At 37.5% G+C, this 21219-nt stretch overlaps 2 protein-coding genes across 2 annotated transcripts in view; both read left to right on the top strand.

Moving 5' to 3' along the window:
• Positions 1–1104: 1104 nt before the first annotated feature.
• On the top strand, positions 1105–19416 carry LOC117314576 (protein mono-ADP-ribosyltransferase PARP14-like). Its single transcript, XM_033868643.1, has 7 exons — positions 1105–1189; positions 2731–4920; positions 6252–6707; positions 7487–7551; positions 13315–13548; positions 13951–14163; positions 19333–19416. The coding sequence occupies exons 1-7, from the start codon at positions 1105–1107 to the stop codon at positions 19414–19416; spliced, it is 3327 nt and encodes a 1108-aa protein (XP_033724534.1).
• The window catches only part of LOC117345222, a 28143-nt gene continuing 26196 nt past the window's right edge, over positions 19273–21219 (top strand). The window contains exon 1 of the mRNA XM_033908242.1: positions 19273–19384. The gene's annotated coding sequence lies outside the window, so the exon portion shown is untranslated. The remainder of the gene's footprint in view (positions 19385–21219) is intronic.

Below are 21219 nucleotides of genomic sequence, written 5' to 3'. Positions count from 1 at the left end.
CTTTGTATGTAACCATATATCGACAAGATCTTGGATTAGTTGTAAATAGAAATTATTTCACAGTAACTTAGAGAGCTTTTGCCCTTTATTAGGTCATCTGACCCGAAGGGTCAGGATGACATATAGCCATTGTGCTACGTCCATCTCATCCGCCTTGCACCGTTAGACATTTTCTTTCAAAACCTTACATCTCCTTAACCCAAGTGTAGATTATTACCATTTGTTGTGAAACGTCATCAGGGGAGGGCGATCATATTCTATATAAATGAGGCTATAGTCTGACCCCTGGGGACAGAGGGGTAGGGCCCTAAATGGGGAACTTGACTGGATTTTGCTTTAAAACCCTACTCCTTCTAATTAACTCTTGTTTGGATTACAACCAAATTTGGTGTGAAACATCATTTGGGGAGGGCAATCATATCTTATATAAATGAGGCTCATCCGACCAGTGTGAACCATTGTTGTGAGAGGCAGTTCAAAAGTGGGAAAATATTTGAAATATAACTTAAATTAGACTATTTTGACATAGTTACTGAAATATCAAGATGAGCGATGCAGGTCCTCTGGGTCTTTTGTACTGGTATATGGAGGTGGAAGGAAGCAAGAGTCACATCAAGGTATAGTTTGTTTCCTATGTACCGTACTTCGCGGTGACCGAGTGGTTAAGGTGTCCCAACACTTTATCACCAGCCCTCCTACTCTGGGTTGCGAGTTCAAAACATACGTGGGGCAGTTGCCAGGTACTGACTGTAGGCTGGTAGTTTTTCTCCGGGTACTCCAGCTTTCCTCCACCTCCAAAACCTGGCACCTCCTTAAATGACCCTGGCTGTTAATAGGATGTTAAACAAAAACAAACCAAACCAAACCGTACTTGCAATTGCTTTTTAAGTCCAAATGTCAAATTAGACCTCACAATATGGGCAGATGGCTTCTTAATCTGTCATTAATCCGAGGATATTCCGAAGATAGATGGAATCCTCTGTCTCTGATACTAAAGTGACAGTTATTTCTTGTTTCACTCAATAGGTTTTCTGAAGTTTGAACCCTTCATGCATGTGAAGATGAATTATATTGGGAATAAAAGAACCTGACTGTCATTAAGTCATGGCTGAAGGTGGAGAAAGAAAGCAAGATGTTTGGATACCTCCTGACTCTGGTCCAAAAAAAGTCACCCATTCAAGAGCCAGAGGTAAGCTGTAACAATATCATATTGTTGAAATATGTTAACTTTTCAACCAATATGTCATATATATTGTTAAGGACATCATATATATTGTTAAGGACATCAAATATATTGTTAAGGACATCAAATATATTGTTAAGGACATCATATATTGTTGTTAAGGACATCAAATATATTGTTAAGGACAACATATATATAGTTAAGGACATTATATATATTGTTAAGGACATCATATATATTGTTAAGGACAACATATATATTGTTAAGGACATCATATATATTGTTTAGGACATCATATATACATTGTTAAGGACATAGCATATATATAGTTAAGGACATTATATATATTGTTAAGGACATCATATATATTGTTTAGGACATCATATATATAGTTAAGGACATCATATATATTGTTAAGGACATCATATATATTGTTAAGGACATCATATATATTGTTAAGGACATCAAATATATTGTTAAGGACATCATATATATTGTTAAGGACATCAAATATATAGTTAAGGACATCATATATTTTGTTAAGGACATCATATATATTGTTAATGACATTATATATATTGTTAAGGACATCATATATTTTGTTAAGGACATTATATATATTGTTAAGGACATCATATATATTGTTAAGGACATCATATATTTTGTTAAGGACATTATATATATTGTTAATGACATTATATATATTGTTAAGGACATCATATATATTGTTAAGGACATCATATATTTTGTTAAGGACATTATATATATTGTTAATGACATTATATATATTGTTAAGGACATCATATATATTGTTAAGGACATCATATATTTTGTTAAGGACATTATATATATTGTTAATGACATTATATATATTGTTAATGACATTATATATATTGTTAAGGACATCATATATATTGTTAAGGACATCAAATATATTGTTAAGGACATCATATATATTGTTAAGGACATCATATATATTGTTAAGGACATTATATATATTGTTAAGGACATCATATATATTGTTAAGGACATCAAATATATTGTTAAGGACATCAAATATATTGTTAAGGACATCAAATATATTGTTAAGGACATCATATATATTGTTAAGGACATCATATATATTGTTAAGGACATCATATATATAGTTAAGGACATCATATATTTTGTTAAGGACATTATATATATTGTTAATGACATTATATATATTGTTAAGGACATCATATATATTGTTAAGGACATCATATATTTTGTTAAGGACATTATATATATTGTTAATGACATTATATATATTGTTAAGGACATCATATATATTGTTAAGGACATCATATATATTGTTAAGGATATTATAAATGTTGAAATTTTTGTCTCATGTTCTATTCCAGCTTACAATGTGTTTTTATAGCTACCACATTTGAACATTGATTAATGAATTTGCAAAACTGCCTTTACTTATTGTAGCTTTCAAGGTAATACAAAATAATCGTCCCAGCAGTGTTGATCTTGTTATGTAGATTTCTATAAAGATGGAATGTATTATTTTTCAGATCTGCCCCAATTCTCTGAGGTTGGCAGAGTTTGGACCTCTAGGAGGGTGTATATCAGCAAAAAAGGGGATCAGCGCACAAAACATTTTGATCTCATAGATGACTTGTGTTTGACACAATTCTTGTTCAAACACCATAAGGAGGACCTTCTGAAACCCAATAGCTGGACATATTCAGAGCATGATGGAGCAACTTGTATTCATGTTACAACTGATGATCAAGTTGAAAAGTATGAAGAAATTGTTCGAAAATGGATTTCAAAATTTCAACATATTGTGGAGGTGAGGAAATTAGAGTTATCCTCTGATAATACCAGGCATTCTCTTCAGAGATCTCTTTCCTGTCTCATTCCAGCTGTAGAAAATGCAGATGGTAAGGCTGATGTTTTTCATGATGAGACACAAGACTGTTTATACTTTGTGGGATTACCTAATACTTTGGAGTGCATTTTCAAAAAAGCAAAAGCTGTCATGAAAATGTCAAATTTTAAATGTTCCATTGAGCTAGAGTCTGAATCCCATGGAGCTATCCTCAGATCATTTCAGTTTCTTGATCAGTTGAATCAAGATTTTCCTAATGCCACAATTGGTCTGCAAGATTGCAACACAAAAGTGACATATATTGGAAATGAGGATGAAGTTGAAGAATGCAAAAGGAAGATTGCACATTTTTTCAGTGCAATATGTACAAAAACACTAGGTATATTGCCTCTCAAGACAGATTTGCTCTTGAAACCGGAGGTGAAAACATATATCAACACTTTATTGCGAGCAGACAACATACTATGTGTATGGAATGTTTCAACACAGGGAAAACTGCAACTAAAGTGTCAAAAAAAGACCGATTTGGAGAAGGCTCAAGCCATTATAGAAGAAAACATCCAAGAAGCAGATTTTTCAGTGAGGCAGTATCAACAATTCAGACAGATGACATCTGAATCCTTTGGACCTACTCAAAGAGAAAATGAGAGAATCATCATAAAGAATACAACTGACCGTGTCCATGTGGCAGCTACTGCAGATCTCATGCAGCTGATTATGCAGTGGATAGATGCAAATAATCTGAAGGAATCCAGTGCTTGTAAAAGTGATGAGCCATCTAGAGTTTCAAAGACAAAGAAGGTACAGAAACGATGGCAAGTTCAGGAGTTGGACTTACTTTTATGGAATGCTTTAAGTATTGCTGAAGTATGTAGTAAGGTTCCAGAAAGGCATTGTACCACTGAAGGAGACTGTATTGTGATTGAAGCACTGGAAGGAGATATAAATAAAATTGTGGAAGAAATCAAACAGATCCTTAAAAGGATAAAGAAAGATAGAGTAACCTTTCCGCTACAGGAAGATTTGGCTGATATTCTTAAGAACAAGGAAACTGAAGAATATGTTACAAAACAGCTACATCAGAAAAATCTAAGATGTTTGTGGAAAATTGGAGCTAAATGTGATACTGTTAATGTATATGCAATAAAAGGGAATGAAGCATCGAATGCTGGGAAGACCGTTCTTGAAAGTGTATCTTCGGTGTCTTTAAGGCAAGAATTCCAACATGCAGAACAACTGTTAAATGAAGAGGACTGCAGAAAAGTTCTAGAAAAGTATCGTGGGAAAGTTAAAATTCTTTCCTTACGTAGTGAAGAAGTACCTTTAGTGGCGACAAATGATGCCTTGGAGGAAATTCTTCAGGTGATGAGAGTCTGCACAAAAGAACTTAGCACTGTAAAGTCAGTGCCACTTGAAATGCCGGAAGGAATATGTAAGTTTGTTTTGGAGAGAAACCCAAAGTTTTTGAAGCACCTTCAAGAGAAGTATGGTGTGTGTTTAGAACTCACTAAAAACAAAAGGCAGTTCGTGATGACTGGACCAAAGAAAAACATTCCCATTGCAAAATCTGCTTTAGACAAAGAAGTTGGTGAAATTGAAAGCAGAAGTGAAAGAATGAAGTTGCTTCCGCAAGTTCTAGCAGCTGAAAATGAAAAAATGAAATTTGAGGCTGGTAACAATTGTTATTTATCAGTTGAAAAAGAAGCAATCATCAGGGAACCTTGGCCGTCACATACTTGGGTGCTGAAGAATTCTCTGTATCTGATGTTGGTCCCAGGAGACATATCAGAAACAAATGTTTATGCTGTGATGTGTCCAGTAGATGCTAATATGAAGCCCATAGGAGCCGGAGAAAACATATTGACATGTGGTAAGAATATTATATTTATCCACAAATAAGCCCTCTTCCCTTGTGTAAAAGTTTTGTACCAGATTCATCCTAAAGAATTACCCTACTCACCTACTTTAAAAGTATCAAAGTTTGGAGGGCTTAATTGTGAACCATATTTAGCTTACTATTTTGAAAATAATTATTCTGCAAATATGAAGAATTGGGTTTTTGGTGACAAGTGGGAGAGATAAAGAGGAATCTAAAACTTGACAGAAAATGAAGGATTACAGACACAAAGCTTACTGTAAAAGTTTTTAAGCAACTGAGAAATTTTACCCAAAGGATTGAGATCCCCCTATCTCACCCACATGAAAGGCTCTCTTTCCTCCCCTATTTACTATACAATGTATTTATTTTTAGGTCACCTGAGATGAAGTCTCAACTGACCTATTCTAATTTCCTTTCGTCCTTTGCTGTGAGTTGTGCGTCATCCATCCGTAAACAATTTATATTATGAACTTCTCAGAAACCCCTGAGCAGATTTCAGTGAAATTTTTCAGAGACCTTCCACGGCCAAAGGTCAGCCATTATTGTGATTTGAATGACCCCTACACTAGGGGGCGGAACAAAAAGGTTGTCAGAAACTTCAAAAATCTTCTCAAGACCCAAATAAGGTAGAATCAGAGCATACTTCATAGATGGAAGGGTCTTAAGAAAATATGAATTTCATGACCCTAGGGTTTCCTGTTTGCCCATGGGGAGGCAGCAAATTTACTATAGTTTATTATATTGGGGAATCACATTTTGAAGATCATATTGCAAGTGCTAGTATCACCAAACCTGTTTTATAGTTAGGTATAAGAAGATTGTCTCAACAAATTGTTTCTGTTACTAGTATGACTTTAGCTTATACTTGACACTTAATTTGAATTTGTTAATTAATTGTACAATGTTAAAGTTTTCTGTTTATATGAAATCTGTGTGTTGAGCTTTTAATTTACATGTGCTGTCATAACCAAACCAGGAATGTAACTATATCAATGCAAGGCCATCTCAACACACATTTCAGATTCTGAATTTCCCCTTCAGTTTACTGTTATCTGGAATTTGAGAAGTGGAGACATACAGGACATCTATAATTATGTAATTAATTAATATTGTTGTCTTTTAAAAAAAATGTATTCTTAAATTTTTCTTTAATTTAACAAACTGCAGTTCCCTTTGCTTCTTAGATGTGATTATGTGATTATTTGATTGATAAGCATGATGTGAATTTCCCCTTTGTTAACTTTCCTTTTCTTGATGGTATCATTTACTACAATGGTGTTTACATGTCCCAGATATTATGGGTTTTATTATTCATTTTTTAGGAGGAAAATCTTTGGAGCAGGATTTACAGCAAAGTCGTGGTCAATATGCTAGTAAAACCAAATCAGATTCTTGGACATGTATGAGCAGTGAAACTGGTAGTCTTCATTGTCAAAGTATCATCTACACCGAGTTCCCTTCACAGGATGTAAAAGGAAGTGGGATGTCCTTGTCTAAGTCTGTGGTTATCTCCAGAATAAAGAAAACATTGGAAGTTGCAGACTCAAAAGGAGTCTTCAGCTTAGCTATTCCTTTGTTGTTTTCTGATGTCATTATGGTATCAACATGCATGCAGGCTACAGCTGAGTGTTTGATTGACACTGTTGGAACTTTTCCTCATTTGAAAGAAATATACCTGTACTGTGATGAAAAGGAATTAGAAAATGCCAGGAGTATTTTCACACAAGCTCTACTTCAATATCCACACTACAGTGTTGATTTCTCTCCACTAAGAAAGGGTAAGTATCACCCTAGTGCATTATGATTTATATCTAACTGTGGTAAATTTCATTTATTCATTAACTCACTCAAACGTATCCATGAATATATATGAGGTGTCCTGACACAGTCGTAGGTAAATGGCTGGATCTATTGATATTGTAAAAGATAGCTATAGTATAGTTATAAGACATGATGAGGGCTTAGACACTCTCTTAGATATAAATGTCCAAAATGGTATTTACATGCACTGTACTAGGATAATGAAAACACCTCTATGTACAAACTGTAAGAAATTCCTGAGTCAACTTGACTTGGCCATATTGTCAGAACAAATGAGGCATAATTGGCCATAATGCAAAAATGAAAAGGAACCTAAAATCTTGATTGCAAAAATAAGAATGTCTGCTGTTAAATGAATGCTAAAATCAGAAATTTAGGGTGGATTGGGGAACAGGAATATAATTCAGTCATCATTGCATTATAGTTCTAATTTTGTTTTCAGTAAAATATAAAACATGGTAAAAAATGGTGAACATAGCTTCCTGGATTCCATGTCCTTGCAGAATTTTAAGACTTGTAGAACTTTGATGACTTTATTGGGAAAAATAACATACAAAATTGGGAATGTGGCCTAACATATAAGGAAATCATCTAAGTTACCACACACCTTTATACACATGTATATATTTTAGCTAAAATCATTCATTTTTCTTCATAAAGTGATATGCCAATTATATTAACTTGTATGCAATGAAAAAAAAAAATATATATAGCTTAATTATGTCCTTTTATTTAGGAGGAAATGAGAGAAAATCATCAATTCAGCTGGAAATAGTGGAAGGGTCATTGGCAGACCAAAAGGTAACTGAACACATTGTACATGTAAACCTAAAAAATACAGATTCCTACTAAATTTTGGTACCTTTGCAGAGGGTAAATGCAGATATTTTACATTGAAATATTTTGAAATTATAAATCTGATGGACAATATTTAAGCATTGAACTGCTTTCAATTGGCATTAATGGACTTATGAATGCCATCAGGAAAAAAGCAAATTTAATTAAGTGCACTCTAATATTTATCACTTGTGATGTTAAATCCCATTTCTCTATTTATTAACGGGATTGAAATTCTCTCACCTTTATCATCCATAAGTCCTGTAAACTTCCTACTTGTATTCTTTCACATTAAAAAACATGAACAACATAATATGCAACAGGCATGATCATGGTAATACTTATATTTGTCACATATTACACTTGTTTAATTTGATTTTCCAAGACAGATTAGGTTTATTTTCCATTCTATTATTTTACTGAGGCCGCGGATGTGTTACTGTAATATTCATACACCAATTGACAGTTATGAGCTGGAAACGCCCACCTACAGTTCGTAAGGTCATATATTGGTAATGCCATAATGTAGTCAATACAAATAAAGCATCCATTGATTCTTATGAACTGCCTACCTTTATGTTAACTCGGTACATTTAAACCATAGTGTTTACCTGTCCCGGTTTCATCAACATTCCTTCAGTAAATTCCTTGGTTTAAAATTTTCCATGGGAAAGCATTACAGATTTTAAGGAAAGTTCCTCATGATCAACGAGGATATGTTTCTTTAAATCCAATAATGCTTTCTCATGGAAATTTTTAAGTTGGGGATTACCATAATTAAATGAATGTTGATGGACTGTTCTGTTGCAAATAACTTACATAGATAGCATTATCAAGCTGAATGCGTACTTTACTTTATTTATGTAACAGAGCGCATGATTACTTAAATTTATAAATCACTGCCTCCGCTAGGAATCGAACCCGGGACCTCTGGCTTACTAGTCTTACGCTCAACTGATCGAGCTAAAGAGAAGATCTCTCTAGCTGAGCGGTATATTGCGGCTAGTATTTACCAGGGTTACATACTCCCCCTCCAGGAAAACTCGTCCTCGAGTTTCCAGGGGTAACAGCGATGTTTGTGGAGCAAGGCTGAGTATTTTTCCCGGGTGCTTTCGAGGGCACCAATATTACAGAGCGCATGATTAATTAAATTTATAAATCACTGCCTCCGCTAGGGATCGAACCTGGGACCTCTGGCTTACTAGTCTTACGCTCAACCGATCGAACTAAAGAGAAGATCTCTCTAGCCGAGCGGTATATTGCGGCTAGTATTTACATATTAAGAGGAAATGAAGACTTGTCAACATCCAAGAACATTTTTCTTTTTTATTGTGAATATGACGATATTGATATGACATTCGACTGGCGTATATTGCTCTGCCTGCAATAATCTTGTTCAACATTGCTTTGCCATATGACAGTTTGGCCTGCCTTTTTAGGCTTTTCGGGGTTGGTTTATTCCTTTTTCAAAATATCCTAGATAGCCCACCCATCCCTTGTTTGTGACTGTTTATGGTTTACGAAAAGCAGGCGAAATAAAGATGTCAGCGTTGGCGGCGGCATCCACACAAAGGTTTCTGTGATATACCTCAAGTTCCCTTTGGTTAATCAAACTCAAACTTAATGCAGACCTTCCTTATCACAAGTTCTTGCTTGAGACTGCTTTCCAGGTCAAAGGTCAAGGTCACTGTGACTAAAAATAGAAAATATGTTACCTTGCGACAACTCAAGTTCCCTGTTGCTGATCAAACTCAAACTTCATGCAGTTTTTAGCCCACCATCATGGGCTATTCAAATCGCCTTTCGTCCGTGGTCCGTCCGTCCATTAACAATTCTTGTTACTGCTATTTCTGAGAAAGTACTAAAGGGATCTTTCTCAAATTTCATATGTAGGTTCCCCTTGGTACCTAGTTATGCATATTGCATTTTGGGACCGATCTGAAATTTGATATATAGGTTGCCCTTGGTCCCTACTTGTGCATATCTCATTTTGGGACCAGTTGGATAACAACATGGCTGACAGGCAGCCATCTTCGATTTTGACAATTGAAGTTTGTTACCGCTATTTCTGAGAAAGTACTGAAGGGATTTTTCTAAAAATTTTATATGTAGGTTCCCCTTGGTGCCTAGTTATGCATATTGCATTTTGAGACCAATCGTAAAACAACATGGCCGATAGGCAGCCATCTTGGATTTTGACAATTGAAGTTTGTTACCACTATTTCTGAGAAAGTACTGAAGGGATCTGTCTTCAAATTTCATATGTAGTTTGCCCTTGGTGCTTAGTTATGCATATTGCATTTTGAGACTTATCAGAAAACAACATGGACGAGAGGCAGCCATCTTGGATTTTGATAATTGAAGTTTGTTATCGCTATTTCTCAGAAAGTACTGAAGGGATCTTTCTCAAATTTCATATGTAGGTTCCCCTTGGTGCCTCGTTATGCATATTGCATTTTGAGACCAATCGTAAAACAGCATGGCCGATAGGCAGCCATCTTGGATTTTGACAATTGAAGTTTGTTACCACTATTTCTGAGAAAGTACTGAAGGGATCTGTCTTCAAATTTCATATGTAGTTTGCACTTGGTGCTTAGTTATGCATATTGCATTTTGAGACTTATCAGAAAACAACATGGACGAGAGGCAGCCATCTTGGATTTTGATAATTGAAGTTTGTTATCGCTATTTCTCAGAAAGTACTGAAGGGATCTTTCTCAAATTTCATATGTAGGTTCCCCTTGGTCCATCATATTGCATTTTGGGACCAGTCTGTCTTGAAAACAATCTGGCAAACAAACAGCCATTATCGCTAAATCTCAAATTTCTGATATAGCTAGGATTCCCTTGTTTGAAAAGTACTGGAGGGATGTTTCTCAATTTGCACAGATTAGTAAAATGAAGGGAAATAAGTAGGGAGAAGATCAATCTGACATAGAACCTATGAAGATCATTCAATGGTGGGCGCCAAGATCCCTCTTGGATCTCTTGTTCCTTATAACAAGTGTTTGCCTGAGATTGTTTTTTTACTGGTCCAAAGGTCAAAGGTATTGTTACTATAGATGTAAAATATGTTTCCATGCAATAACTCTTGTAATCATACAACTTTATGCATAGGCGATACATCCACTTAGAATTCTTGTTCATAAAAAACTAGCAATTCGATGCTGGGGTTTTCTCAGTTTTTCTGTGAGTCTTAATTATTTACCCCCACCCCGAAGGATGCTTGTCCTGAGTGTTGGCCATGTTCAGGGAACTCTGTTTAATTTCAGCTTTTCTATAGTTGGCTGCTGTCATATAAGTATGACCTATGTCCATTCCTACAGCTAAACAGGGCAAAAGCTAAGGATGGGTCTGCTAACTCTGTGGAGTCTGGCAGTGCCTTCTCTGCATGGTACTGTCCTGGGGTACCTGCCTTGGTGGGTTCCTCAGATGGACAGGGGTTGTTCAAACTTTCCAGGATCCTCCTGGCTGTTTGATTGAACAGCTGGACACTGGCTTGGCATGGTGGAGGGTCAAATTTATCAGGGATGCCTGTATGTATTCCTGCTTGCCCTCAAGTAAGGAGTAGGTTTCTGTCCCTTGCCTTTGGGTTCCAGTTTTGATTTACTATATTTGGCAGGCCTTAATTCTAGTCTGTTTTGTACTAATAGCTATGGTACTGCACAGTTTACTGTTACCGTTTTCTACCATGGTCCTTCCCACCCACCAGTTCCATTGTCCTTAGCAAGTTTGTAAATACATGTACCATTACTAGACAACATAGAAAGTGTTAACATGCAAACTTACATTTACTTACCTTTTTTTAGGTCATCTGACCTGAAGGGTCAGGATGACCTATAGTCATCATGTTTCGTCCGTCGTCGTGCGCCGTCCGCCGTGCGCTGTGCGCCGTCTGCCGTCCGCCGTACGTAAACTTTTCACATTTCAAACTTCTTCTCAAGTTCCACCAGTGGGATTGAGCTGAAACTTGCCTGAAATGATGCTGGGATGGTCCTGACCAAGTGTTGTTATTTTTCGGGTCGGTCTGAAATCCAAGATGGCCGCCACAGCCACCATCTTGAAAACACATTTTAAACTTCTTCTCAAGTTCCACTAGTCAGATTGAGCTGAAACTTGCCTGAAATGATGCTGGGATGGTCCTGAGGAAGTGTTGTTATTTTTCAGGTCGGTCAGAAATCCAAGATGGCCGCCACGGCAACCATCTTGAAAAACACATTTTAAACTTCTTCTCCAGTTCCACTCATGCCATTGAGCTGGAAATTGGTGAGGATGTTAAGGAAGTAGAGCCAATAAAGTGTTGTTATTTTTCGGCTTCGTAAAAACTTTGACATGGCAGCCACGGCAGCCATTTTGTAACATGATTGCGCAATCATTGTTCTTCTGAACAACACCTATTTCAAACTTCTTCTCAAATACCATCAGTGGGATTCAGCTCTAACTTACCAGAAATGATCCTGAGATGGTCCTGACCAAGTGTTGTTATTTTTCAGGTCGGTCAGAAATCCAAGATGGCCGCCATGGCAGCCATCTTGAAAAACACATTTTAAACTTCTTCTCCAGTTCCACTGGTGCCATTGAGCTGGAAATTGGTGAGGATATTAAGGAAGGAGAGGCAACAAAGTGTTGTTATTTTTCAGCCCCATAAAAACTTTGACATGGCAGCCATGGTGGCTATTTTGTAACATGATTGCGCAATCATGGTTCTTCCTTAACTACACCTATTTAAAACTTTTTCTCAAATTCCACCAGTGTGATTCTGCTCTAACTTACCAGAAATGATCCTGAGATGGTCCTGGCCAAATGTTGTTATTTATCGGGTCAGTCAGAAATCCAAGATGGCCGCCATGGCAGCCATCTTGAAAAACACATTTTAAACTTCTTTTCCAGTTCCACTCATGCCATTGAGCTGGAAATTGGTGGGGATGTTAAGGAAGGAGAGGCAACAAAGTGTTGTTATTTTTCGGCCCCTTAAAAACTTTGACATGGCAGCCACGGTGGCCATTTTGTAACATGATTGCGCAATCATGGTTCTTCTTTTAAAATAACACTTATTTCAAACTTCTTCTCAAATTCCATCCGTGGGATTCAGCTCTAACTTACCAGAAATGATCCTGGCCAAGTGTTGTTATTCATCGGGTCAGTCAGAAATCCAAGATGGCCACCATGGCAGCCATCTTGAAAAACACATTTTAAACTTCTTCCCCAGTTCCACTGGTGCCATTGAGCTGGAAATTGGTGTGGATGTTAAGGAAGGAGAGCCAACAAAGTGTTGTTATTTTTTAGCCTCGTAAAAACTTTGACATGGCAGCCACGGCGGCGATTTTGTAACATGATTGCGCAATCATGGTTCTTCCTTAACAACACCTATTTAAAACTTCTTCTCAAAGTTCATCAGTGGGATTTAGCTCTAACTTACCAGAAATGATCCTGAGATGGTCTTGACCTAGTGTTGCTATTTTTCAGGTCGGTCAGAAATCCAAGATGGCCGCCATGGCCAACCGTGCCACTTTACTCGCTACAGAGAATGCATACTACAATAGTATAAGGGTCTTTAATTTTGAGTCGGATGACCGTTAAGGCCCATGGGCCTCTTGTTTAAAATACTTGACACTTGTTTAAAATGTGAACCTTTCACAGTTGAAATGAAAATGGAAGACTTAGAAGTTATTGGATTTGAGAATTAAATGTATGGAATAGTAAATTGAAAATCTTAATTATTTCTAGGTGGATGTTCTTGTAAACACAACTAATCCAAAACTGGATTTAGATTTTGGATATGTTTCTAAAACAATATTGAAAATAGCTGGAAAGGGTATCCAAACAGAATGCTACAAAAAATACCAGAGTATCTGTGTTGGTGATGTTGCTGTGACTTCGGCTGGAAACTTTCCACATGTACAGAACATAGTTCATGTAGTGTTGCCTCATTGGAGACCTACTGGTAATTTTTCTCTGATGGTAAGTGTGACTTTTTTAGTTAATTTTTTTCAGAGGATATTTCATCATATTTCCATTCCATTGTACATTTGTCTATATGTCATCAGCATCGAGAAGTATCCTTAGCAGAAATATTATGCTTATTGTAAATCACTGATATTTCAAGTAGGACTTGCATGGGCAAAAACACAGAATAAAAAAATGGGAATAATAACACACCAGGTAAACATTTGAATTGAAGCCAAAATTGTAAGTATGTAGAAAGGAAAAATACTGGATTGATAGTTAAAAACATTTAGACATTATTGTTATATTTATACAAAATTGAGGTGATAAGATGTGTTTGCTTTGAGTTTGATGAATTTTGAAATTCATTAGAATTTTGTTTGAGAATATGTGAAAACCAATTCACTTGTTATTAAGGTTTTGGAGCTGCTGGTGACAAAGTGTCTGATAGAGACCGATAAAAGACGGCTTCAGAGCATTGCTTTCCCAGTACTTGGTACAGGGAAATTGTTGTACCCAACACATCTTGTTGCCAAGACCATGTGTGATACCATCAGCAAATATGGCCGAAATAGAAAAACCAATATCAAGACTGTCAAGGTTGTAATTTTTGAAAGGGATATCTTGAAGGTGAGATATTGTATTGTCGTTATGGATATTCAGAACAAGCTGGGTTTTTAGGTCATCTGACCCGAAGGGTCAGGATGACCTATAGTCATCATGCTTCGTCCGTCGTCGTGCGCCGTGCGTCGTGCGTCGTGCGCCGTGCGTAAAGTTTTCACATTTCAATCTTCTTCTCAAGTTCCACCAGTGGGATTAAGCTGAAACTTGCCTGAAATGATCCTGAGATGGTCCTGACCAAGTGTTGTTATTTTTCGGGTCAGTCCGAAATCCATGATGGCCGCCATAGCCGCCATTTTGAAAACACATTTTAAACTTCTTCTCAAGTTCCACCAGTGCTGTTGGGCTGAAACTTGCCAGAAATGATCCTGAGATGATCCCGACCAAGTGTTGTTATTTTTCGGGTCGGTCCAAAATCCAAGATGGCCGCCATAGCCGCCATCTTGAAAAACACATTTTAAACTTCTTCTCAAGTTCCACCAGTGCTTTTGAGCTGAAACTTGCCTGAAATGATCCTGAGATGATCCCGACCAAGTGTTGTTATTTTTCGGGTCGGTCCGAAATCCAAGATGGCCGCCATAGCCGCCATCTTGAAAAACACATTTCAAACTTCTTCTCAAGTTCAACCAGTGCTATTGAGCTGAAACTTGCCTGAAATGATCCTGATATGATCCCGACCAAGTGTTGTTATTTTTCGGGTCGGTCCGAAATCCAAGATGGCCGCCGTAGCCGCCATCTTGAAAAACACATTTTAAACTTCTTCTCAAGTTCCACCAGTGCTATTGAGCTGAAACTGGCCTGAAATGATCCTGAGATGATCCCGACCAAGTGTTGTTATTTTTCGGGTCTGTCCGATATCCAAGATGGCCGTCATAGCCGCCATCTTGAAAAACTTATTTTAAACTTCTTCTCAAGTTCCACCAGTGCTGTTGGGCTGAAACTTGCCAGAAATTATCCTGAGATGATCCCGACCAGGTGTTGTTATTTTTCGGGTCGGTCCTAAATCCAAGATGGCCGCCATAGCCGCCATCTTGAAAAACACATTTTAAACTTCTTCTCAAGTTCCACCAGTGCTATTGAGCTGAAACTTGCCTGAAATGATCCTGATATGATCGTGACCAAGTGTTGTTATTTTTCAGGTCGGTCCGAAATCCAAGATGGCCGCCATAGCCGCCATCTTGAAAAACACATTTTAAACTTCTTCTCAAGTTCCAGCAGTGCTATTGAGCTGAAACTTGCCTGAAATGATCCTCATATGATCCCGACCAAGTGTTGTTATTTTTCGGGTCGGTCCTAAATCCAAGATGGCCCCCATAGCCGCCATTTTGAAAACACATTTTAAACTTCTTCTCCGGTTCCACCAGTGCTATTGAGCTGAAAATTGCCTGAAATGATCTTGATATGATCCCGACCAAGTGATGTTATTTTTCGGGTCGGTCCGAAATCCAAGATGGCCACCATAACCACCATCTCTCAAAAACACATTTTAAACTTCTTCTCAAGTTCCACCAGTGCTGTTGGGCTGAAACTTGCCTGAAATGTTCCTGAGATGATCCCGACCAAGTGTTGTTATTTTTTAGATTGGTCCGAAATCCAAGATGGCCGCCATAGGCGCCATCTTGAAAAACACATTTTAAACTTCTTCTCAAGTTCCAGCAGTGCTATTGAGCTGAAACTTGCCTGAAATGATCCTGATATGATCCCGACCAAGTGTTGTTATTTTTCGGGTCGGTCCGAAATCCAAGATGGCCCCCATTGCCGCCATTTTGAAAACACATTTTAAACTTCTTCTCCGGTTCCACCAGTGCTATTGAGCTGAAAATTGCCTGAAATGATCCTGATATGATCCCGACCAAGTGATGTTATTTTTCGGGTCGGTCCGAAATCCAAGATGGCCACCATAACCACCATCTTCAAAAACACATTTTAAACTTCTTCTCAAGTTCCACCAGTACTGTTTGGCTGAAACTTGCCTGAAATGTTCCTGACATGATCCCGACCAAGTGTTGTTATTTTTTAGATTGGTCCGAAATCCAAGATGGCCGCCATAGGCGCCATCTTGAAAAACACATTTTAAACTTCTTCTCAAGTTCCAGCAGTGCTATTGAGCTGAAACTTGCCTGAAATGATCCTGATATGATCCCGACCAAGTGTTGTTATTTTTCGGGTCGGTCCGAAATCCAAGATGGCCCCCATTGCCACCATTTTGAAAACACATTTTAAACTTCTTCTCCGGTTCCACCAGTGCTATTGAGCTGAAAATTGCCTGAAATGATCCTGATATGATCCCGACCAAGTGATGTTATTTTTCGGGTCGGTCCGAAATCCAAGATGGCCACCATAACCACCATCTTCAAAAACACATTTTAAACTTCTTCTCAAGTTCCACCAGTACTGTTGGGCTGAAACTTGCCTGAAATGTTCCTGACATGATCCCGACCAAGTGTTGTTATTTTTTAGATTGGTCTGAAATGCAAGATGGCCGCCATATCCGCCGTCTTAAAAAACACATTTTAAACTTCTTCTCCAGTTCCACTGGTGCCATTGAGCTCGAAATTGGTGAGGATGTTAAGGAAGGAGTGCCAACAAAGTGTTGTTATTTTGTCAGCCTTGTAAAAACTTTGGCATGGCAGCAATGGCGGCCATTTTGTAACATGATTGCGGAATCATGGTTTTCCTGAACAACACCTATTTCAAACTTCTTCTCAAATTCCACTGGTGGGATTCAGCTCTAACTTACCAGAAATGATCCTTAGATGGTCCAGACCAAGTGTTATTATTTATTGGGTCGGTCAGATATCCAAGATGGCCACCATGGCCAACAGTGCCACTATATACTTGCTACAGAGAATGCATACTACAATAATATAAGGGTTTTAATTTAGAGTCAGATGACCGTTAAGGCCCCTGGGCCTCTTGTTTCTCTTGCTTATCCATGTATAATTACTGAACCATTTGACATTGAGGACATTTTGAGTTACCTTTTTAGTTCACAATCATAAGATGTAGGTCTTTCTAAATGTTTTACCTCATGAAGTGTTATAATTAAAGCTTACGCTATGGAAGAATCCATAAGAAGAATCCTTTGTCAGATAAGTCTGTCCTTGTTACACAAGTGTCCTTTACATGTCCTTTATAACAGGTTTGACAGTACTAATATTTGACCAGAAGCTTGTACCTTTTCTTACTACCCATGTGAGGGATTCAGGCCCTCTGGGCCTCTTATTTGTTGGATATTATCTGGATGACTTCTTTTAATCCTTGTGATTAATTGATGTTTTATGTATGGATTTTTGTACGCCCAGAATTTGACAGGAATAATATGGTATGACATCATCAGTCCGTCTGTATGCAGTAAACTTCCATTTATCCCCTTTGTTTATTTCAGTATTATTTTTTTTTGTCTGGAGATTTCCTCCTACATTTTCAACTGACATTTTTTAAAACTTGGTAGACTTTATTATCGTGATGTGTTGTGTTTCCGAAATAAAAAAAAATGCAAAAGTTATTGCCCTTTATTTATTTCAGTATTTCATTTTTGTCTGGAGGTTTCCACCCATATTTTCTTACCAATTTGTTTAATATATTAGAGTCATGATATAAAGTTATGTTTCCCTGAAAAAATTCTGATTCAACTATTTCTTCAATTTCTGATGTTCAAGACTTGAGTATTTGTTTTCTTCAAACTGTCAGGAAATCAAATATTGACTAAAAGTGAGATTAAAGTGATATCTATAGCATGCCAGATAGCCACTCTTAAGGTGATGCAAATCTTATGTAATATTATGGAAGCCTATGTGTTTGTATTATTGACCCTGCTAAGATAACTGCTAGCACAATTATTTCACTATAGCCTGGTAAGAAGTTTTAAGATTTGCTTTATAGATAGAGGATCTGTCATTCGTTTCCCTTCATATTAGATTTATGATACTCGTTTAGAATTTTTTATTTTTGCGAGGCTCTCTGGCGAGCAAAATAAAAAATTCTAAACGAGTATCATAAATCTAATATGAAGGGAAACGAATGACAGATTCTTTTTATCATATGACGTTTTCTTTCATCGTTCCCCATCAAAAACTGATTTTCTCTTTTGCCTTGAATCATCACATCTCAACCAAATCACCCGAACCTTCGAAGTAGGTCAATTATACCGACGAGAGAAGAAATAGTTCTAACACAACTGACTCTTGAAAAGGATTCATTTTATTAAATACACGTCTCAAAACAAAATTTCAGCATTTTTTCATTTAATCTATAATAGATAAATTGTCCTCGGTGTTTGAAACAATGAGGAAAATATTTTAGTTTGAAAGTTCATGAGCGACTGTTTTTGATGTGACGAAGCTGTGACGTCACTTGGCGCGATAATGGAGGCTTCGTTGTACAAATGTCTATTCGCTGTCGCTGTCGTACAGAACCATTGTACGGCGCCTTTTCACTGCTTTGTGTTTATCCTCGTCCTCGCGGGAGTTTATGGAGATGTGAAATGTTCCACCGTGAATATTCCCACTGAACATTGTGTTCAGACTGCCGTGAAAAGCGACTTTGGATGCCGATTTGTTGGCAGTGTTGTTTGTTTTTACATTACACGTGTTTGTCGACGACAGTGTCAGCATGTTATTCTGAGTAACCGTTGAAGGCAAGTTGTAACAAACTACATTGCCGTTTTTCATGAGGATTTTATTAAATAATGTTATTATTTGTTTATTTGAAAAGAATCTAGACTAGATATGTCTCATCGGACAACGCAACCGCAATTTTCTATCGGAGTTGAAATATGTTACTAGGGGTCATAAAATAGATGTTTGGCAGGCCTAATTTTACATCTTATAGTATAAATATAATTAAAAAACTTAGGATGTTTACATCTTGGATTTTATCTTTGATTGTACAATATGTTATGTTAATAGACCAATTTGTCGTTCAGTTGATTTTTTTTCAAAGTTTACAAGCACTAGTCGCCATTTTTACGAGTCGTAGTAAAAAGAAGTAGGTCGTTCCCACGCGTATGAATACAGTTCTCACGGAACCAGCCAATCAGCGTAGCGAAAGGTGTTATTACACTAGTGTCATAAAGAAAATTTATGTGATGGGTTTATGACACCGTATATAACGGTAGTCATATGATAAATGACATTAAGATTAAGGCTGAAGTAAGATTGATATTCTAAATTTCAGATATTCAAGTACTACCAACAGTACAAAAGCTTTGGATGCGGTCAAACTGATGGTATGTATTTCTGGAAGACTACAAGGAACTGAGTACTGATATTTAACTAAGAGATCTTACTTAACCAAGTTAGGGATTCAGGACTTCTAGGCCTCTTGTTAGGTCATCTGACCCGAAGGGTCAGGATGACCTATAGTCATCATGTTTCGTCCGTCGTCGTGCGCCGTCCGCCGTTCGCCGTCCGCCGTGCGTAAACTTTTCACATTTCAAACTTCTTCTCAAGTTCCACCAGTGGGATTTAGCTGAAACTTGCCTGAAATGATGCTGGGATGGTCCCGACCAAGTGTTGTTATATTTCGGGTCAGTCTGAAATCCAAGATCGCCGCCACAGCCGCCATTTTGAAAACACATTTGAAACTTCTTCTCGAGTTCCACCAGTGCTATTGAGTTGAAACTTGCCTGAAATGATCCTGAGATGATCCCAACCAAGTGTTGTTATTTTTCAGGTCGGTCAGATATTCAAGATGGCCGCCATGGCAACCATCTTGAAATACACATTTTAAATTTCTTCTCCAGTTCCACTGGTGCCATTGAGTTGGAAATTGTTGAGGATGTTAAGGAGGGAGAGCCAACAAAGTGTTGTTATTTTTCGGCTTCGTAAAAACTTTGACATGGCAGCCACGTCGGCCATTTTGTACCATGATTGCGCAATCACGGTTCTTCTGAACTACACCTATTTGAAACTTTTTCTCAAATTACACCAGTGGGATTCAGTTCTTACTTACCAAAAATGATCCTGAGATGTCCTGACCAAGTGTTGTTATTTTTCAGGTCAGTCAGAAATCCAAGATGGCCGCCATGGCAACCATCTTGAAAAACACATTTTAAACTTCTTCTCCAGTTCCACTGTTGCGATTGAGCTGGAAGTTGGTGAGGATGTTAAGGAGGGAGAGTCAACAAAGTGTTGTTATTTTTTGGCTTTGTAAAAACTTTGACATGGCAGCCACGTCGGCCATTTTGTAACATGATTGCGCAATCATGGTTCTTCTGAACTACACCTATTTGAAACTTCTTCTCAAATTCCGCCGATGGGATTCAGTTCTTACTTACCAAAAATGATCCTGAGATGGTCCTGACCAAGAGTTGTTATTTTTCAGGTCAGTCAGTAATCCAAGATGGCCGCCATGGCAACCATCTTGAAAAACACATTTTAAACTTTTTCTCCAGTTCCAATGGTGCAATTGAGCTGGAAACTGGTGAGGATGTTAAGGAAAGATAGTCAACAAAGTGTTGTTATTTTTCGGCATCGTTAAAACTTTGACATGGCAGCTAAGGTGGCCATTTTGTTATTACGCAATCATGGTTTTCCTGAACTATTTGAAACTTCTTCTCAAATTTCACCAGGGGGATTCAGCTCTAACATACCAAAAATGATCTTTAGATGATCCTGGCCAAGTGTTGTTATTTATGGGTCAGTCAGAAATCCTAGATGGCCGCCATGGCAACCATCTTGAAAAACACATTTTAAACTTCTTTTCCAGTTCCACTGGTGCGATTGAGCTTGAAATTGGTGAGAATGTTAAGGAAGCGGAGCCAACAAAGTGTTGTTATTTTTTTGCCTCTGCCACGGCAGCCATTTTGTAACATGATTGCGCAATCATGGTTTTCCTGAACAACACCTATTTCAAACTTTTTTTCAAATTCCACCAGTGGGATTCAGCTCTTACTTACCAGAAATGATCCTGAGATAGTCTTGATCAAGTGCTATTTTTCGTGTTTATCAAAATTCCAAAATGGCCATCATGGCCAACAGTGCCACTATACCTGCTACAGAGAATACATACTACAATAGTATAATGTTCTTTAATTTAGAGTCAGATGACCGTTAAGGCCCT

This window comes from Pecten maximus, chromosome 16, assembly GCF_902652985.1.
Source record: "Pecten maximus chromosome 16, xPecMax1.1, whole genome shotgun sequence".
NCBI classification, from domain to species: Eukaryota; Metazoa; Mollusca; class Bivalvia; order Pectinida; family Pectinidae; genus Pecten; species Pecten maximus.
Note: the sequence above shows the minus strand (reverse complement) of the source record. Positions and strands in the feature narration are given on the sequence as shown.